Source organism: Pithys albifrons, chromosome 13, assembly GCF_047495875.1.
Source record: "Pithys albifrons albifrons isolate INPA30051 chromosome 13, PitAlb_v1, whole genome shotgun sequence".
Taxonomy (NCBI): domain Eukaryota; kingdom Metazoa; phylum Chordata; class Aves; order Passeriformes; family Thamnophilidae; genus Pithys; species Pithys albifrons.
In genome coordinates, this window is record NC_092470.1 from 20732041 (window position 1) to 20752000 (window position 19960).

General features: G+C 56.1%; 1 protein-coding gene across 2 annotated transcripts in view; it reads right to left on the reverse strand.

Moving 5' to 3' along the window:
* Positions 1–1256: 1256 nt before the first annotated feature.
* The window catches only part of ITGA11 (integrin subunit alpha 11), a 51503-nt gene continuing 32799 nt past the window's right edge, over positions 1257–19960 (reverse strand). For both annotated transcript variants that reach the window (XM_071568222.1, XM_071568223.1), the window contains 17 exons: positions 19503–19706; positions 18748–18878; positions 17648–17814; positions 14917–15056; positions 13995–14105; positions 13707–13792; positions 12375–12582; positions 9223–9321; positions 7863–7939; positions 7046–7135; positions 5791–5881; positions 5589–5702; positions 4003–4089; positions 3539–3649; positions 3057–3152; positions 2426–2539; positions 1257–2187 (listed from right to left, as the gene is read on the reverse strand). In XM_071568222.1, the coding sequence (XP_071424323.1) occupies positions 2116–2187; positions 2426–2539; positions 3057–3152; positions 3539–3649; positions 4003–4089; positions 5589–5702; positions 5791–5881; positions 7046–7135; positions 7863–7939; positions 9223–9321; positions 12375–12582; positions 13707–13792; positions 13995–14105; positions 14917–15056; positions 17648–17814; positions 18748–18878; positions 19503–19706 (1998 nt within the window). In that variant the 3' untranslated portion in view covers positions 1257–2115. The remainder of the gene's footprint in view (positions 2188–2425; positions 2540–3056; positions 3153–3538; positions 3650–4002; positions 4090–5588; positions 5703–5790; positions 5882–7045; positions 7136–7862; positions 7940–9222; positions 9322–12374; positions 12583–13706; positions 13793–13994; positions 14106–14916; positions 15057–17647; positions 17815–18747; positions 18879–19502; positions 19707–19960) is intronic.

Sequence of the window (19960 nt, forward strand, 5' to 3'; positions counted from 1 at the left end):
GTTAATACACACAGAAACACACACATGTATATACATGGACACACATGTATGTGCCTGTCTGCATGTGCAGGAGCTTTGGGATGGACACACATGTATGTGCACACACAGGTTTATACACACATGTGTACACACACATGTATATACATGGACACACATGTATGTGCACACACAGGTTTATACACACATGTGTACACACACATGTATATACATGGACACACATGTATGTGCACACAAGGGTTAATACACACAGAAACACACACATGTATATACATGGACACACGTGTGTGTGCCTGTCTGCATGTACAGGGGCTTTGGGATGGACACACATGTGTGTGCACACAAGGGTTAATACACACACATGTATATACGTGGACACACATATATGTGCCTGTCTGCTTGTGCAGGGGCTTTGGGATGGACACACATGTATGTGCACACACAGATTTATACACACACACACACATGTATATACATGGACACACATGTATGTGCCTGTCTGCACGTGCAGAAGCTTTGGGATGGACACACATGTATGTGCACACACAGGTTTGTGCACACACACACAAACACACACATGTATATACATGGACACACATGTATGTGCACACAAGGGTTAATACACACATGTACACACACATGTATATACATGGACACACGTGTATGTGCCTGTCTGCATGTGCAGGAGCTCTGGGATGTACATACATGTATGTGCACACACATGTACACACACATGTATATACATGGACACACATGTATGTGCCTGTCTGCACGTGCAAGGGCTTTGGGATATACCCACATGTATGTGCACACACACATGTACACACACGTGTATATACACAGACACACACACGTGTATGTATCTGTACACACTATTTATTTCCACACACTAATACACACATATACACATATATATGTTTCCACCCAGCCAGAAACTCGGCCAGGAGGAATTCCCGCTCCAGGTGGGGATTCCAGCAGGGAAAAATCCCAGTTTGGGCTTTTCCCCTCCCTTTAAATAATGTTTGGGCTGGTTCTGCAGCAGATCCTCCTCTGGGCTCACAAAACCTCCCTGGCTGCTCAGCCCAACTGAGCACCCCTTTAAAACCAGGCTGGAGAAACCTCACATCCCACAAGAACAAAGTGCTGTGTCCTGTTTTCCTGCCTTGTATCCCAGAGGGATGAGGGCACCCCCTGGTCCCCAGCCCGGTAACTGAGAACTGAGTTGGCACAAAAGGGCAGCAGAGCCTGGTTGGTTTGAAAATACTGTATTTTTAATCCTCAAAAAAATACCAGGACAGTATTTAACCACCTTCATCCCACCGCTGGCCCACACCTGCTTTCCTTCCATCCATCCATCAATCCATAAAATTAACATCAGCATAAATAATTCCGGGATGCTCCGGGACACGTTCCTGTCCCCAGCTCTGAGCGTGGCTTTGGGTGGCACCACGTCTGCCCAGGGATGAGACAGGAGGGCCCTGGCTGGCCACCAGCTCTCCCAAACTGCTCCTTGGGAGAAAACACATCAAACTGCTTGGAATTATCTTTATTTTTAATAATTTTTCATTTGTTTTTTCTCCTTTACAATGACTATGTACAGCTGGACACGGGAGCTTTGCATTAAGGTGCTTTAACTCGCTCTGGTTCCATTCAGTGCATTCAGAAGGTGGCTAATTAAAACCTCCACCTAATTACTCCGCTTAACGAAGGCAGTTTGAGCGTTGTGGCCAGCAAAGCCCAGGGAGTGCTCCAGCCCTGCCAGGGGAAAGAGCAATCCTTTTTTTTTCATGGATATTGTTACTTTAAGGGGTGTTGCAGCCCCCTGGTTTGTCCCCGCTGGTGGGACACGGCGCTTGGGTGGCCCCTCGTCCCCTGTGGCGCTGCCACCTCCTTGCAGACCCAGCTGGAAGCTCCTCTTGCCGTGGCATGAAGAGGGGTGGGGTTTTTTTGGTGTGTTTCCAGGCTTTTGGACCAGTTCAGGTGATGTCACACAAAGGGGTGTTCTCTCCTTTCGGTGCAAACCCAAGCTCAGCACCCAAATCCCCTCAAGGTGACCTCCTGCTCTGCAGCTGGCGAGGGGCTGGGAGGGGGCACGGGGGGCTCCTGGCCCTGGCAGTGTCATTCCAGCCCCTGGGAATGCTGCTCCCGCTCCGCCGCTCGCCTGCGGCTCCCGCTCTTAAAGAATCCCAGCTGTGGGGAGGGAAGAGAAACAAAACCCCCCATTACTCCAGTGCATTGCTGGGAAGTGTCTTTCCTTTAGTAGGATATCTCCTGGATATAAATAATATGGAAGAGGAAAGAGTAGGGAGGAGCTTTTGGTGGTTCCTGGTGGTGCTGAGGTGCCCTGGGGGCTGTGGGGCCAAGGGGACTGTCCAAGCATGGGGGTCTCCTCTGAGCCCCCAACACAGGTGGCTCAGGGGCTGCTCACCTTCCAGAGCACGAGGACGAGCAGGGCCAGGAGCAGGAGACCTCCTAAGGTGCTCCCCAGGATGATCCAGATGGGAATCTGCGACTCCTCAGGCTTGGAGATCTCAAATGTGATCTGTGAGGAGAGAGCACCAAACCAGGCTGGGCTGGGCAGGGATGGAGGGCACGGTGGGAATACTGAGCACCCCCTGCTCTGGGAGTCCTGCCCCAGTGCCTTGGCTCAGGTTTTCCTGGCTGGATCTGGCAGTGCCAGCACTGGAGGTGCCTGGCTCTGGCCACGACTGCACCAAGTCTCCATGGGCTCTGCAGAGCTCAGTGCCCAGCATGGCTCCAGCCCCTCTGCCACCCACGGTCTTTTCCCTACTTGGTGGGTGTACTGAGCACCCCCAGCTCTGGGAGTCCTGCCCCAGTGCCTTGGCTCAGGTTTTCCTGGCTGGATCTGGCAGTGCCAGCACTGGAGGTTCCTGGCTCTGGCCACGACTGCACCGAGTCTCCCTGGGCTCTGAGGAGCTCAGTGCCCAGCATGGCTCCAGCCCCTCTGCCACCCACAGTGTTTCCCCCACTGGGCTCAGAGCAGGGTGTTGCTGTGCCCCAGAGCTCTGGCTCCCTGTGCCCATCCCAGCTGGGCTCACCTGGCGGGTGGGATCCTCCTCCCGGAACACGAAGGGGCTCCCGAAGCGTCGCTGCAGCGCAGCGTTCACGGTGACCTTCAGTGACTTGAACTTCAGCTGCACAAAGAGGGGCTGCAGGTGAGCACCACACCTGGCAGAGGACCCACCACCCCACCTGGGTGCCCCCCTCCCTGCCTTTGCTCCCCCTGTGGCTTTGCATCCCTCAGGAATGCTGATGGGAGGGGAGGATGCAGGTCAAGCAAGGAATGTGGTTGAATTGCAGCCTAAAGGACTTCTTAAATGAAGTAAATTTGCATGAATTAATTAGGTATGGGATTAAATTCCAGCTGTGTGGGATGCTGGATGCAATAGAATAAGTGGGTTTTGGCTACAAAAAACACCCTCCACATGAGGCTTCCTGGAAGGGAAGGAATTGCAGGACATTTTTGGGACATGAAGGCTCCTTTGGGGGATTTCTCCTCAAAATCCACGTGTGTCCTTACTGCTTTCAGAGACTTCATCCACAGGTTGCCACGCAAGTGCAGGTTCATCTCCTCACCAGGGGCCAATTTCACGTTGCAGTCGATGGAAACCACGTCAGAGTTGCTGTGATTCTGCAGGGGGACAGGTGAGGGGTGAGGGCATCACTGGGCAAGGGACAAAACCCTTTGGGATCCACCCCTGGCACACACTGAGGGCAGGGAGAACCACAACACCCCAGTGGAGACACCCTGTGCTTGTCCTCAACTGTGGCCATGGAGCATCCCAGTTCCAGGGTGTCCTCCCTGGGTTGGGGCCAGCCCAGATCCAGGATGAGCCCCATGGAACATCCCAGTTCCAGAATGTCCTCCCTGGGTTGGGGCCAGCCCAGATCCAGGATGAGCCCCATGGAACATCCCAGTTCCAGGGTGTCCTCCCTGGGTTGGGGCCAGCCCAGGTGCAGGATGAGCCCCATGGAGGTGCCTACCAGGTGTGGGGTGTGGGACAGGTCCTCCTCAGCTGGTGTCCCACCATAGTCCGTGGTGTTCCCCCAGATGCTGCAGGTCGTGTTCTCCTGTGGGAGAGACTGGTGGGCTCTGGGCAGGGGCATGGACACAGCCACCTCCCCTGTCCTGCCCTGTGCCCCCTTCCTGGGGGGCATGGGGGTCCCTGTGCCCCCTTCCTGGGAGGACTGGGGGTCCCTGTGCCCCCTTCCTGGGAGGACTGGGGGTCCCTGTCACCCTTTCTGGGAGGACTGGGGTCCCTGTCTCCCCTTCCTGGGAGGACTGGGGGTCCCTGTCACCCTTTCTGGGAGGACTGGGGTCCCTGTCTCCCCTTCCTGGGAGGACTGGGGGTCCCTGTCACCCTTTCTGGGAGGACTGGGGATCCCTGTCACCCTTTCTGGGAGGACTGGGGTCCCTGTCACTCCTTCCTGGGAGCAGTGGGGGGTCCCTGTCACCCTTTTCTGGGGGGACAGTGGGGGGTCTCTGCCACCCCTTCCTGGGAGGACTGGGGGTCCCTGTTACCCTTTTCTGGGGGGACAATGGGGGGTCCTTGTCACCCCTTCCTGGGAGGACTGGGGGTCCCTGTCACCCTTTTCTGGGGGGACAGTGGGGGGTCCCTGTCACCCTTTTCTGGGGGGACAGTGGGGGGTCCCTGTCACCCCTTCCTGGGGGACTGGGGGTTTCTGTCACCCCTTTCTGGGGACAGTGGGGGGTCCCTGTCACCCCTTCCTGGGGGGACTAGGGGTCCCTGTCACCCCCTCCTGGGGGGACTAGGGTCCCTGTCACCCTTTTCTGGGGGGACAGTGGGAGGTCTCTGTCACCCCTTCCTGGGAGGACTGGGGGTCCCTGTCACCCTTTTCTGGGGGGGACAGTGGGGGGTCCCTGTCACCCTTTTCTGGGGGGACAGTGGGGGGTCCCTGTCACCCCTTCCTGGGGGCAGTGGGGTCCCTGTTACCCCTTTCTGGGGGGACTGGGGTCCCTGTCACCCCCAGGCTGTTTGCTGGCACTGAGCTGGGGCTGCTGGGGGGGACGTGACTGGAGCAAATCCTGACATCCTGCTTGGATTAACTCCAGGCTTCTGTGCCTCTCCCCAGCAAGACTCAGCCTGGCAGAGAGGCCCCCCCAGGGCTGCAGCCACGTGTGCTGGGGTGTCACTGGTGACACGGGGACTTTGCCTGAGCTGCAGCTCAAAACATGCCCATTGAGGCCAAACCCACCCATCGACAGCCCCTCCTGTGCCAGGCTCCTTCCCTGGGCTCAGGAGCTGCTCCAGCCCTCACATCCTTTCCATGCTCACTCAAGCCTGGAGCCCACCCCAGGCCCAGCTTCCCAGACCCTCAGGAATTCACTGCACACTGGAGGGAAGTTTAGCCTGGAGAAAAATCTGGACTAAACCCTTTGGCCACCTCCATTTTCCGTGTTTCCAGCCAAGGGAATGCAAATGGGAGCAGCCCCAGCAGGAGCCAAGGCTGTCCATGCAGGTGCTGCAGAAGGATGGAGGTTCAGCCATGGCATTCCTCACCCCATCCCTGTGCAGGAGGGCCCCAGGTGGGCAGAGGATCCCTCCTACCTGGTCCAGCAGGAAGTCAGTGAGGAGCAGGAGCCGGTTGCCCGCCCGGGTGGCCACGGGGACGGTGATCCTGATGGTCACCCCCTCCACGGGGAAGAAGCCCAGGTTCTGCAGCTGGGAGGGGAGAGGAGGACAGGGGTGTGATGGTGGCACATGCCACCTGCAGGAGGGCACCTGGGGGTCCCTCTGGGCCCCTCCTCACCTTGAAGGTGCAGTGGAAGGGGGGCCCGATGCTGTCGTATCTCTCCAGGGAGCTGTTGGACCTGACCTCGTAATAGTCCAGGCTCGATGTCCTGTCGTGACAGGGGGTGACAAGTCATGAGGTGGGCTTGGAATGAAGCACCTCAGCACCCCCAGCACCACTCAGGCCCCCCAGCCCCTCCCCAGACAGGGCTTGAGGTCCACCTGACTCCATCTGGGATGGAAACTGGAGCCCAACTCCAGAAAAAAAAAAGGGGGGGATTTTAATGTTTCTGTAGGATTTTTTCTTTCTTTGTAGGATTTTCAGGCCTTTTTAATAAAACAGAGACATGCAAGGCCCTGGCTGGGGGTTTGAGTGTCATGTGTGGATCAGGGGAGGGAAATCAGTCTCAGTTTTGCAGCTGGAGAGGAGGGGAAGGATTCAGGAGCATCCAGTGGGTCCTGCAGGATCCCATCCAGGAGCACCCGCAGTGGGACACGTGCTCACCTCACCCATGTCATGACATGGGACATGTGAACCCAAATCCCCACAAACTTCACAATTATTTCCCCTTTTTTTTTCACTCCATGGTTCCCAAATTTGATATATTTTTTGGGCTGTTCTTTCCCTCCAAGTTTTCCCTTGGAAAAGAACAATTCTGGTATTTGTTAACTGGAGGATCCCCTCGCTCCCCATAAATCCTGAGGATTAAAGTGGTTTTATTTTCAGTGTCTTAGACTTAAAAACCCCCAAAATATAAAATGACTGAAGCTCTCAAAAATCTCCTAAAAATTACAGTGACCAGTGCCAGGGAATGTGATTCTGGGATCTGGGATCTTTCCCATCCTCAGGTTAATAAATTATTTGTGCTTCAGCCCTCACTGTCCCAGACTTTGTTAGTGGTGATTCCACACACATCCCTTGGCTGAGCTTCTCTGGTTTTAGTGGGATGGAAACCAGCCCAGATGTTGGAAACACCTGTTAAGAACATTATTACCTACAAGAAGTACTTTTTTTCCCCTTAAAAAATTGCCCTCACAGCTCTTTAATAAATAACCCTCATGCCTCTACCCGAGGTGAGAGCAAAGCACTTCATGGCTGGGGAGTTTTCCAAGTGATGTCTCTGATTTTATGGCCCCTCCAGCCCCTGTTTTTTAAAAGAAATTCCCCAAATTAAAGCTGGGTTTGCCCTGGGCTGTCTTTGCACCTGGTTTGGCCAAGGGACATCCTGCAGTGTGGGAGCTCCCAGAGCTGCAGCCCCTCCCCAGACACTCACCTGGTGAAGAGCAGGTCGGCCTCATATTTCAGCTGGAAATTGAGGTGGGCAACGTTGTCCTCCTTGGTGCTCTCCTTCTCCTCACTGTCACTGAAACAGCAGCAGGGCCAGAGGGCTGAGGCAGGACAATGATGCCCTCTGATATTTTTTTTGGGGGGTCATAGGAAGGGGAGGGGCTGAACTTTTGTTTTTTTGCTCCAAGTGTAAAGTAAAATAATTTTATTCCATAATTTTTATTCATCCACATAAAAGCAGATGATTTGGAGAGAGGTGTCACACCCAACAGCTTGAGGGTGGTGCAGGTGAGTCCTCCTGTGCTCTAATAATTGATGAAATTAAAAATAAATGAATCCCTAATGGAATTTCACATTCCTGTTGGAAATCATCCCCTGTGCAGGAAGGGTAAGGAGAATTTTGGGATATTTTTCCTGGGAAAGGTTTGCAGTGTGAGGGTGGATGTGAAGGCAGCAGGGGCTGGAGATCCAGCAGAGCCTGGCAGGGACTGCACAGCCTCCCACACAGGGCCAAATGATGGGGATAAATACACAGAGAAATAAAAATAGCACAGGGTTGTCCCAGCCCACAGAAACCAGGTTTCCTTGTGGGTATTCCCTGAGTGAAGCCTCCAGGGTGTCCCATCCCTGGAAGTGTCCAAGGGAAGGTTGGTTGGGGCTTGGAGCACCCTGGGATGGTGGAAGATGTCCCTGCCCATGGCAGGGGGTGGAACAGGATGAGCTTAAACGTCCCTTCCAGCCCAAACCATTCCAGGATTCCATGACCCCTGCAGAGACATTCAAGGGAGAAAGCACCCACTGACCTGCTGGCAATCAGGTGGATCTCCATGTTCTCCAAGAAAACCGACTTGCTGAACTCAAAATCCAGGCGAAAAGCCACCTGTGGAGGTGGGAATGGGATTGGAGAAAACATTGGAGGGGAAACAATCCCCCCAGAGGGCTGTGGGACGGTGGGGTGGGAGCATCACCACGATCCCCACAGGAGATGGGGCTGGGGTGGAGCGGAGCCTTCCCAGGCAGGCAGGAGGATTTGCAGGATTTCTTTCGGCCCCACAGGCTGCGTTTTTGTCCCTGGGACTGGAGGAGGGAGCAGCTCCCCTTTGGGAGAGGATCCCTCCAGGGGAGGGCAGTGAGAGGCCGCTCTGCTCGCTCCCATCTGCGGCACAGGAGGAGCAACAGGGAGCCAAGAGCAGAACCTGTGCCAAATGTCCCATCTGCAGCCCGTGGCAATGACCCCAGACTGTCTGGGACAGCACAGCTGACTCAAACATCAGAGCTGCTGCTGCTGCTGCTGCTGCTCCAGGGCCAAGCTGCCATTTCCAGCCTTGGCAGGACCTGCAGCACCTGATGCCAGGCAGATGCATTCCCAGCCCTGGAGCTCACGGGCAGCTGGGCTGCTGCTCCTTGGCAGCCACAGCCACCCCACAGGGCTCTTCTGGGAGCTCTGAGGTGCCTGGAGCTCATCCATCCATCCTTCCTTCTGACAAGGAAAGGCTTCAGGCAGATCCTGGAGCTGGGGAGATTTTATCTCCACACCCCACTTGTGTTGGCATCTTTTCCCATGAGGGTACAGGGTGGGCAGGTGGGATTTCTCATGGATCTCCAGTGGCTGCAGAGAGGGGCATTTCCTCACTTCTCCTTCCTCACCTTAACTCTCCATGTGACATTTCCAAAGGTTTTTATGGCATATAAAATCATGGTCACAGGACCTGGGCTAGCCCCAGTTTCTGGGAACCACCAGGTTTGGAAGATGCCACCGGCCCAAGGGGGCTTGGACAGGCTGAGAGGAGAGTCCAGAGGCACCTCAGAGCAAGGAAAATGCTCAGGCAGGGAAAGGTGATGGCCTCATCCTCACCCCTTGGAGCTCAGGGAAGTTACCACCAGTGGTTTGAAACCAACATTAAATTGCTTCAAAGGAGTCAAATTCTGTGACCTGGAGGAGCTGGGTTTGATCCTGGAACCCTCCCAGCATCAAAGCAGCATCCCAACCATCCCAGGTCCCCTGGCACAGCTTTCAAACACCACCAATGGGCAGAGAAAGAGAAGAAACCAAATATTTGTGTTTTAAAGCCATGGTGGAAGGTGCCCAGCCTGAAGATGAGACCCCATGGCCATGCTGGGGCAGAGGGTTGGTGTCCCTCGGGCAGGAGGGAATGTCCTTACCTTGGCCTTGGCTCGGAAGAAGGGGTAGCTCACATTGCACACCCTCTTGTTGGGGTGTCTGTCGTCAGTGGCACAGTCCATGTTGACGTCGGTGTCGTCCTGAGTGGGACAGGAGGTGTCTGTGACATGGGGATGAGCCCCACCCACACCCTGCTCGTTAGGAGAGCAGCTCAGAATGGGCTGGAACTTGGGGAAAAACAACCAACCAACCACCGAACCATCCACTGAACCATCCACCAAACCAACCAACCACCAAACCAACCACTAACCAACCACCGAACCAACCACCAAACCAACCAACCACCGAACCAACCAACCACCGAACCAACCAACCACCAAACCAACCACTGAACCAAACACCGAACCAACCAACCACTGAACCAAACACCGAACCAACCACCAAACCAACCAACCACCGAACCAACCACCAACCAACCAACCACCAACCAACCAATCACCAACCAACCAACCACCAACCAACCACCGAACCAACCACCAACCAACCAACCACCAACCAACCACCGAACCAACCACCAACCAACCACCAACCAACCAACCACCAACCAACCACCGAACCAACCACCAACCAACCAACCACCAACCAACCACCGAACCAACCACCAACCACCAACCAACCACCAACCAACCAACCACCAACCAACCACCGAACCAACCACCAACCAACCAACCACCGAACCAACCACCGAACCAACCAACCACCAAACCAACCAACCATCGAACCAACCAACCACCGAACCAACCATCGAACCAACCAACCATCGAACCAACCAACCACCGAACCAACCAACCACCGAACCAACCAACCACCGAACCAACCACCAAACCAACCAACCACCAAACCAACCAACCACCAAACCAACCAACAAACCAACCAGGCAATGAAACAACAAACCAACAATCTAAAGAATGAAGGAACGATACAACCAACCAACAAACCATCCAGCCAACAAACCAACCAACCACCCACCCCACCCCACCTGCTGCAGAATCCTTCCCATGCCCTCATTGACATTCCTGGAAAGAGGCATTTCTAGCAAGCAACTTTCAGCTTTCTGATTTAAATCCTCTTTATCAATTTAACTACAGTATGAATTAATGAATTAATTGTTCTTGGCACTGTAATTGGGAAGAAGATTCTTCCATGATGAGGAGCCCCCAGGAAGCACCAAGGGATGTTCTGCATGGCCACCAGCTAAGCCATAATATTTAATTTCCTCATCTCAACAACTACATTCCTGCTGCTGGAACACCTTCCATGTCTCCAGCCCATCCCAAAGCCCAGTGCCAGGTGGGATGGGATGGGATGGGATGGGATGGGATGGGATGGGACACTGACCCTGCTCTGCCTCCTCCACAACCCTGCAAGAGGTTGTAGCCTGTTTGTGAGCAGGTGCTCACCCTCACCATGAGGCAAGGAGCTGTTCCAGCTTTTGTCCCTGTGTTGGACCCCACAAGGGTCTCAGTTTAAGCTGTTGGCATAGGACAAGTCCTGCCCAGGAGCTGAGACATCCCAGCCCCAACTTCCCACAGCTTCCTTCCACTCATCTCATGAGATTATGGACTTTTTGTGGCCACAGCTACTTTCCATTTCTGTGCCACAGATATCCATCCATCCCACCATCCATCCATCCATCCATCCATCCATCCATCCATCCATCCATCCATCCATCCCACCATCCATCCATCCCACCATCCATCCGTCCCACCATCCATCCGTCCGTCCGTCCGTCCGTCCGTCCATCCGTCCGTCCCTCCCTCCCTCCCTCCCTCCCTCCCTCCCTCCCTCCCTCCCTCCCTCCCTCCCTCCCTCCCTCCCTCCCTCCATCCATCCCTCCCATCCATCCATCCATCCATCCATCCATCCATCCATCCATCCATCCATCCATCCATCCATCCATCCATCCATCCCACCATCTATCCCTCTCTCCCATCCATCCCTCCATCCATCCATCCATCTATTCATCCATCCATCCATCCCCTGGGACTGGCAGTTTGCTGGTTCCTAAGGAGCCCCAGCCAGGACCTCTGGCAGCAGTGGCAGTTCCATACCCAGCTGCAAACATTTCCTACAGCCACTCCTGCTCGGGGCCTCCTGTTACCCTTCACTGGAGGGTTTCCCCCCTCACTGCCTTTGGTGTAATCCCTCCAAAAATGCATTTTGCTCATTTTGTGGGAAATGTGCCCCACAATTTTCCCTTGGCACAGCTTGGAGAAAAACCAAGGCAGGAGGTGGGATCTGTGGGCAGGGATGAGGTCACTGGGGGGCTGAGGGAGGGCTCAGCAGCATCAGCACATTTCCCAAACCTCGCTGGGAGGAGGGAGGAGTCACACCAAGGCTGAGAAAATGCTGGGGGGGAAACTCTGGGGAGGGTGGGAGTGAATGTGGCATGAGAGGCTTGTCCAGGGGACAACTGCAGAGAGGTGGCATCACACTGAGCTGTGACCACATTCCCATTATCAACCTCTACTTCCAGGAGTTACATCTCAGCTGTAAAAATCCATCCCTGACAGGAACTTGGCCATGGGCAGGGAGTATTTTTAAACTACTGGAGTAGAAAAATAAAGAGGGGAAACAATTTCATCTGTTTTTGTCCTTCTTTCAGGCTCTTAAAATCCAAGCCTTTCTGTGTTTCCAAAATAAAGAGCTGGAAGGGCTGGAGGTGCTTAGAAGCTGAGCCCATAAACACGTCTGATTTATGAGGGATGGACACATTGTTGGGCTCTGCTTTGGGCTGTGGCTTTCCATCCATCCAGGACCAGCAGTGCCTCTGGAGAGCCCTGGAGTGCCTCACTGTGGGGGTACAGGGGTGAGTTAAGGATGGTCAGAAGAGGCTCAGGCACAGCCACATCAGAAGGCTTGAACTTCGAGCTTAGAGCTTTTATTTTTAGTTCCAGCTTCCCCTTTTATCTCCTCTTGTATCCAAGATGCCATCACCCCATTGGTTAGTCAGCTCACCAGGCATACCTGGAAACATTCCAGTGGCTCCAAGGTCTCCCACATTCCACAGGTGGCTCTCTGCTCCCTGAGGGTGCACTGCAAACTGCTTTCCTTCAGGGACACACTCTGAACTGCTCCATGTCAATCACCTCAGACATCAGGGGATCCACACACACTGTCCCCCCCAGCTCACCTTGGGGATCAGGCTGGCCAGCTGCAGGTTCCTGGAGAAGGAGATGTTGAGCACTGTGCTGTAGGCGTTCTCCCCACGGTTCTCCAGCGTGGCCTCCACGGCCACCCTCCTCCTGCTGCTCTCCATGATGAAGACAGAGGTGTCGAAGGAGAGGCTGAAGGCAGAACATTCCGGGGGGCCCCTCCGGAGCACGCGCCGGCAGAACTCCCTGCGACAGGGGGGCAATGCCAGGGGTTGTGTGCCCAGGGCATGGCAATCCCTGCTCTCCCTCTGTCCTACTGCAGAAAGAGGAATCCAATCCCTCCCACTGTCCATCATCCATGTCCAGACAGGGGGTGGACTCACCACCCCTGGAGGTGTTTAAGATGAGACTGGATGTGGCACTCAGTGCCATGATCTGGTGATCACAGTGGGGTTGGATCAAGGGTTGGACTTGATGATCTCAGAGGCCTCTTCCACCCCAGCTGACTCTGATTCTATGATCTTGCTTTGGATTTTTGGCTACTGCATGAAGCTTTCTCCAGCTTCACTGGGAGGGCTCAGGACAGCTGGGATGTAAGGAAGGAGCAGATCCTGTGCTGTCAGCAAAGGGCTAGACCAGGGTGCTCCAAGCCCTGTCCAGCCTGGCCTTGGACACTCCCAGGATGGGGCAGCCACAGCTTCTCTGCCCAACCTGTGCCAGGGCCTGCCCACCCTCCCAGCCAGGAATTCCTTCCCAATATCCCATCTAGCCCTGCCCTCTGGCAGTGGGAAGCCATTCCCTGTGTCCTGTCCCTCCATCCCTTGTCCCCAGTCCCTCTCCAGCTCTTCTGGAGCCCCTTTAGGCCCTGACAGGGGCTCTCAGGTTTCCCTGGATTCTTCTCTTCTCCAGGTGACCCCTCCCAGCTGTCAGCCCTTGGAGCATCTCTGTGGCCTGCTCTGGACTCCCCAAATAACCTTTAAAAGCTCTTTAACCAACGACATGGTGTGTAATTATTTCCTCTGCGTGAGTCAAGCCTGTAATTGCCAGGTGGGTAATGCCAACCTTCCCCCTGTTATTTACTGATTTGTCTCCCTGGGACTCATCACCATGGCACCAAATATTAGTTGTTTTGTGGATTCCCTGGAAAACCACTGATTCATTCCAGACAGGGAGCAGGCAGAGACTCAGAGAACACTGTGAGCCAAGGTGCTGAGGAGCACCTCCTGGAGGGGTTGGATGGACCTCGTGGTGGTGCTGGGTGAATGACCACTTGGGACATCAGAATTTATAGAGAGTGTGAGTTGGGGATGGATTTTGGAGCCTCCCCCAGTTGGTGGCACTGGTTGGATGGTGCTGAGTGACCTACTCACATGGCACTGGGGACATCACTTCTGGCATCCAGGACCAGATCAGGGACACAGTGCTCGTCCTCATTGCATCCATTCCAGAAAGGGACCTGAGGGGGACAACGAGAGCAGCTCAGTGACAATGTATGCCTCAGGCTGGGGACAGAGGTGGTGACCCCAGGCTGCAGCAGTGCCCAACCCATCTCTGCCACTGGATAGATCAGGGACTCCAGCCCAAGGTAAAGTGGCAGACGTTACACCCAGAGATCCATGTGCTCAGCAGACACCCTGGGAGGTGGGTGCTGCACCTACCGAGACCCTGAGCGAGGTGGGCCACCCATCATCCAGCATGGGGCCGTGCTCGGGCTCCTCCAGCTCGTAGTCGATGGAGAACGTCACTGGCTTCACATAGTCCGCCGTGTCCTGGGGGTGGGAAGTGCCAGTGAGGGCAGGGCTGCCCCTGGGGAGGGGCAGCAGCACAAGGTGCCCCCTCAAGGGGGGCAGGTCTGTCCTGCAGCTCCACCTGGGGCTCATCCAGTGGTAACAAAGCTCCAGGAGCTCCCCACAGAGAGGTGCTCTGAAGTGAGACGCTTCTTGGGCTAAATCACAAGCTCCATCTTGAGCTCCAGCCTCCAACTTCCCAGAAGTTCACTGCAGTTCAGGCTGGGGTTGGGGCCAGGCCAGTCTGGCAGCTCAGGCCTCCCTGGCCTCCACAACATTCTCATCATTCCCTGGGAATGTCTGCCTTTGGCCAGGTTTGTGCATCAGCTGTTCCCTGTGAGCCAGGCAGAGGGTTCCACCAGCTCTGCACCCGGGGGTGGCACCCTGATGGTTGGAGAGTGCAGAGGGTGAGACTGCAGGGACTGGCATGGAGGCACTTGGCTCCTGATGGCAAAAACGAGCGTGCACCGATTTTGGAGCAGGAGGAGCAGCCTGACCCAGGGGTGAGGAGGGCACGCCCTTCCCCAGGGCACGGCCAGCGGCTCATGGATCAGAGCCCTCCCAAGCTGGGGCTGAGTGATGTCACCGCTTGGGGACCCAACAGCTGCCACGTGCTGGCAGCTCCTGCCCTGACCACATCAAACCCGGCGTGAGGCAATGCAGGCTGCGGGACCAGGCTCAGCCCAGCCGCGCGGGGCTCCCACAACAACATCCTCATTGTCAGAGCAGCTTTCGCAGCTTTTCCGGGGCTGGCCGAGGAGGAGCCGCCCACCCTGAGGTGCCGCACACTCACCAGGACGTGGAAGCGGAGCGTGTGGCAGCGCTCCTGCCCCGCCGGCAGCAGCAGCGCCCTCCGCGCCGGCCGCTCCCCCTCGTCCAGGTGCGCCCTCGGCGTGTAGCGCCGCTCGTCCAGCGTGGGGGTGTAGAGCAGCCCTGCGGGACACGGCGGTCAGCCCTGCCCGTGGGCACAGCACCCTGGCACCGGGTCTGTGCCCTGGGAGCACCGGGTCTGTGCCCTGGGAGCAGCGGGTCCTGTGCCCTGGGAGTGGGTCTGTGCCCTGGGAGTGGGTCTGTGCCCTGGGAGTGGGTCTGTGCCCTGGGAGCAGCGGGTCCTGTGCCCTGGGAGCAGTGGGTCCTGTGCCCTGGGAGCAGCGGGTCCTGTGCCCTGGGAACAAGTCTGTGCCCTGGGAGTGGGTCTGTGCCCTGGGAGCAGCGGGTCCTGTGCCCTGGGAACAAGTCTGTGCCCTGGGAGTGGGTCTGTGCCCTGGGAGCAGCGGGTCCTGTGCCCTGGGAACAAGTCTGTGCCCTGGGAGTGGGTCTGTGCCCTGGGAGCAGCGGGTCCTGTGCCCTGGGAACAAGTCTGTGCCCTGGGAGTGGGTCTGTGCCCTGGGAGCAGCGGGTCCTGTGCCCTGGGAACAAGTCTGTGCCCTGGGAGTGGGTCTGTGCCCTGGGAGCAGCGGGTCCTGTGCCCTGGGAACAAGTCTGTGCCCTGGGAGTGGGTCTGTGCCCTGGGAGCAGCGGGTCCTGTGCCCTGGGAACAAGTCTGTGCCCTGGGAGCAGCGGGTCCTGTGCCCTGGGAGCAGCGGGTCCTGTGCCCTGGGAGAGGGTCTGTGCCCTGGGAGCAGCGGGTCCTGTGCCTTGGGAGCAGAGGGTCCTGTGCCCTGGGAGTGGGTCCTGTGCCCTGGGAGCAAGTCTGTGCCCTGGGAGTGGGTCTGTGCCCTGGGAGCAGCGGGTCCTGTGCCTTGGGAGCAGCGGGTCCTGTGCCCTGGGAGCAGCGGGTCCTGTGCCCTGGGAACAGTGGGTCCTGTGCCCTGGGAGCAGCGGGTCCTGTGCCCTGGGAGCAGCGGGTCCTGTGCCCTGGGAGCAGCATGGCAGGAGCCACGGAGGGAAATTCAGGGAGATGGGGCTGTGGGCAAAGCACCTGCTCTCCAGGAGGGGCCTTAGAAATGGCACATTGCAGGACAATTCTTTAAATCTGTGCCCGATGTAGAACTTGTCTCTCCTCCACCCACTGCCTGCACAGCCCTGGGGGTATCAACCCCTCATGTGCTCCTCTCCTGAGTGGGTCAGGGACAGCATTGGCTTCCTGTACAGCTCTTTGGAAACGAACTGAGCATTCCCAGGGCAGTGCCAGGCCAGGTGGGATTTCATAGGATCACAGAATGACTGAAAGGTTTGGGTTGGAAACACCCTAAACTCCATCTCATTTCACTCCCAGGGACACCTCCCACCAGCCCAGAGTGCTCCAAGCCCTGTCCAACCTGGCTTGGGACACTCCCAGGGATGGGGCAGCCACAGCTTCTCTGCCCAACCTGTGCCATGGGCCTGCCCACCCTCCCAGCCAGCAATTCCTTCCCAATATCCCATCTATCCCTCCCCTCTGGCAGTGGGAAGCCATTCCCTGTGTCCTGTCCCTCCATGCCTTGTCCCAAGTCCCTCTCCAGCTCTCCTGGAGCCCCTTTAGGCCCTGGCAGGGACTCTCAGGTGTCCCTGGATCTTTCCCTTCTCCAGATGACCCCTCCCAGCTCTTCCAGCCTGTCCCAGAGCAGAGGGGCTCCCACTACACCAGTGTGATGTAAAACATGGATAAACAAGGAGCAGCCCTGAGCCCCCAGCACAGCCAGCCATGGGGTGGCTCTTTGGGGTGGCAACAAGTGTAAAATCAAACAAATGAAGGCAACCCCACTCGGCTCTTTATCCTGCACACAGAGCAGGCTGGAGGAAATCACTGGGTTGGACAGCACAAAATAAACCCCTTGCTCCAGGGAATGGGAGTATTTTTCTTTGGCTTTGCTCACATCCCAGTTTTCCTGTGCCAGGGGATGAGCTGCTGTCACTTCCCTGCTCTGCTGAGTGCCAGGGAAGCATCCGGGGCAGAGTCAGGGGCACAGCAGCGTGGGGGGGTCATGGCAGGGCTGGCCAACAACTTCACAGACTCCCTGGGCTGGGAGGGGAACATCTGGCCTGCAGCTGTCCTGCTGCTGCAGGGGGAGGAGGAGGAGGAGGGAGGAGCTCAGTGGGCCAGGCACATCCCCTCCTGTCCTGCTGGTGGTGACATCCCTGTCACACGTGGGAGGAGAGCTCAGCCCCGGCGAATGGGGGACAGGAGGGGTGAAACACAGGGAAGGTTTATCCTTGGGGTGCCCCTTGGCAGAGCCACCATCGCTGCTGCCTCAGCAGGGACAGGGACAAAGTAGTGGGTGCAAAGGGCTGTGGCAGGTGGTGTCCAAATGCTCCTGGAGGAGCCTGAGATGAGCTCAGTTGGTCAGAGCACGGTGCTAATAATGCCAAGGTTGTGGGTTTGGTCCCTGGAGGGGCCATCCAGTTAAGAACTGGACTCAATGATCCTTGTGGGTCCCTTCCAACCCAGGATGTGCTGTGGAGCTGCTGTGGAGCTGCTGTGGAACGTGCTCTGCTGCAGACACGCCAAGGTCTCCCGTGGTTTCCCCTGGGTGCTGCCTGGGGCTGGAGACCCACAGAAGGCACTGGTTGGGTGTCTGTGCCCCTGGCAGCCGTGCCCTTACCCACAGTGGCTGTCTGGAAGTGTGCTGAGAGGAAGGCAGCAGTGAAGCACACGAGGGCTGACATGCAGGTGGCCTCCTTGCCGCCCCTCCGGCAGTCCTTGGTGAAGATGTTGATCTTGGGCGGCTCGAAGCGGATGCTGGTGTTGATCCTGACCACGCTGCGGGACCTGCGGGGCCAGAGGAGGTGGAGGGATGAGCTGTGGCACATCACCAGCATCCAGCAAGTCTCCCACCCCTTCGGATTTGCACTTCTCACACCTCTTCACTCTTTTTCTCAAGGTCAGGAAGGTGCTGAGGAGGACCCAAGAGCCCTTGTGTGCACACAGAACTCTCCAAGGCCCATCTGGGCTCAGCACAGCCACCCTCTGTCCCAACAGCTTCAGGAGGCTTCCCAAACCTTAATTAATATTTACAAATATTGAATTGTTCTCATTAAATCAGACCAGAGGGAGCCTGGGCAAATCACCACAAACCAATTGGAACTCCTGGAGAACTAATGATGAAATTCAGTGCAAGAAAAAAACCCCCTCTGGCATCTCTGTAGGGCCCAACAGCATTGAAATCCCACAGCTAATGATGAAATTCAGGGCAAAAAAACCCCCTCTGGCATCTCTGTAGGGCCCAACAGCATTGAAATCCCACAGCTAATGATGAAATTCAGGGCAAAAAAAACCCCTCTGGCATCTCTGTAGGGCCCAACAACACTGAAATCCCACAGACCCCAAACAAGACTGAAATCCCACAGCCCCCAACCAAAACTGAAATCCCACAGACCCCAAACAAGACTGAAATCCCACAACCCCCAACCAAAACTGAAATCCCACAGCCCCCAACCAAGACTGAAATCCCACAGCCCCCAACCAAGACTGAAATCCCACAGACCCCAAACAAGACTGAAATCCCACAGACCCCAAACAAAACTGAAATCCCACAGCCCCCAACCAAAACTGAAATCCCACAGACCCTCCCACCAGACAGGGGTTGGTTCTTCAGGAAAGATGGGTCAGCTCGTTGGGAAATCAGTTTTCCTTTGAAAAATACCCCAATGTTGCCATGAGATTTGGGCAGAGGAGGGTGCCCAGGGAGGGGGAGCAGCTCACCACAGCAGCACAGCGTTGCCCAGGGAGCCCACGGCCAAGTCCACGAGCCCATCCTCGTTCAGGTCCAGCTGCCCATGGATGCTGCACCCAAAGTACATCAGGCCTGGAGCAAGGTCAGCAGCTGCAATCCTCTGGAAAGGAATGGGGGCAGTCCAGGCTGGGCTCCAGCAGGAGCATCCCTGCCTGCCAAGGCTTCCCATGCCAACCTCCACCACGCTGCAGAAGATGCCCCTTCCCAACTGATTGCACCAACCCTGAATTTCCAGGGAACTGGAACAGTTTCTCCATCCAGAGGTTGCTGCTGAATTTACTCTGTGCATTTACTCTTTCTCACAAGGGGGAGAAAGAAGTAAATAGCAATAAATTCCTTATTTATAATGAATAAATAAATCAATCCCTAGCACTGAGTGCTGAGCATTACCTCTAATTTCAAGCAGGTTTTCCATACTTTATAGAATCATGGAATCATTTAAGTTGGAAAAGCCATCTGAGCTCATTGAGTCCAACCAGCACTGCCAAGGCCACCACTAAACCCTGTCCCCAAGTGCCACATCCACATGTCTATTCCCTGCAGGGATGGTGACTCCACCACTGCCCTGGGCAGCTGTGCCAGGGCTTGAATTCCAATGCTTTGTCCTGGATGGCTCAAAAGAGGAACTATCTGGCCCTAATAACTAATAATTCAACACTACTCGTGCTCTATCAGTCCTTACAATGGGCATAAAGGACATGGAGGCTCAGGACAACGGGAGCACCTGCTTGTACTTCTTCAGGATGGTCTCCTGGAAGCCGAGGAAGACGTAAATGGCTCCCTGGTGCTCGTCCTCCAGAGGTGCCCCCACCACCAGGTCGTTGTAGCCGTCCTGGTTGAGGTCGGGCACGGCGGCGATGCAGGACCCGAAGCGCGAGTTCTGGTAGCTCTGCAGGTCCCCGAGGGCTCCGCTGGCACTGAAGATGTTCTGCTGGGCCAGCCAGAGAGAAAAGGCACCAAAACAACCCCCAAACCATCAGCAGCAGCCTGGCAAGAGGAGAAGCCCCTCAAAGCAAAGAAAGACGAGGCAGTGGCGTGGGAGGGATTTCTCCAAGGAGGGAGGTGGGAGCATTCCTGGGGCTCTGGGACTTTCTGTGGGGCACATCCCTGGGGAGAGGGAGGCTCTGAGCCCACAGCAGCCCCACACCTACTTTATAACATCCTGCATAAATAATTGCATCA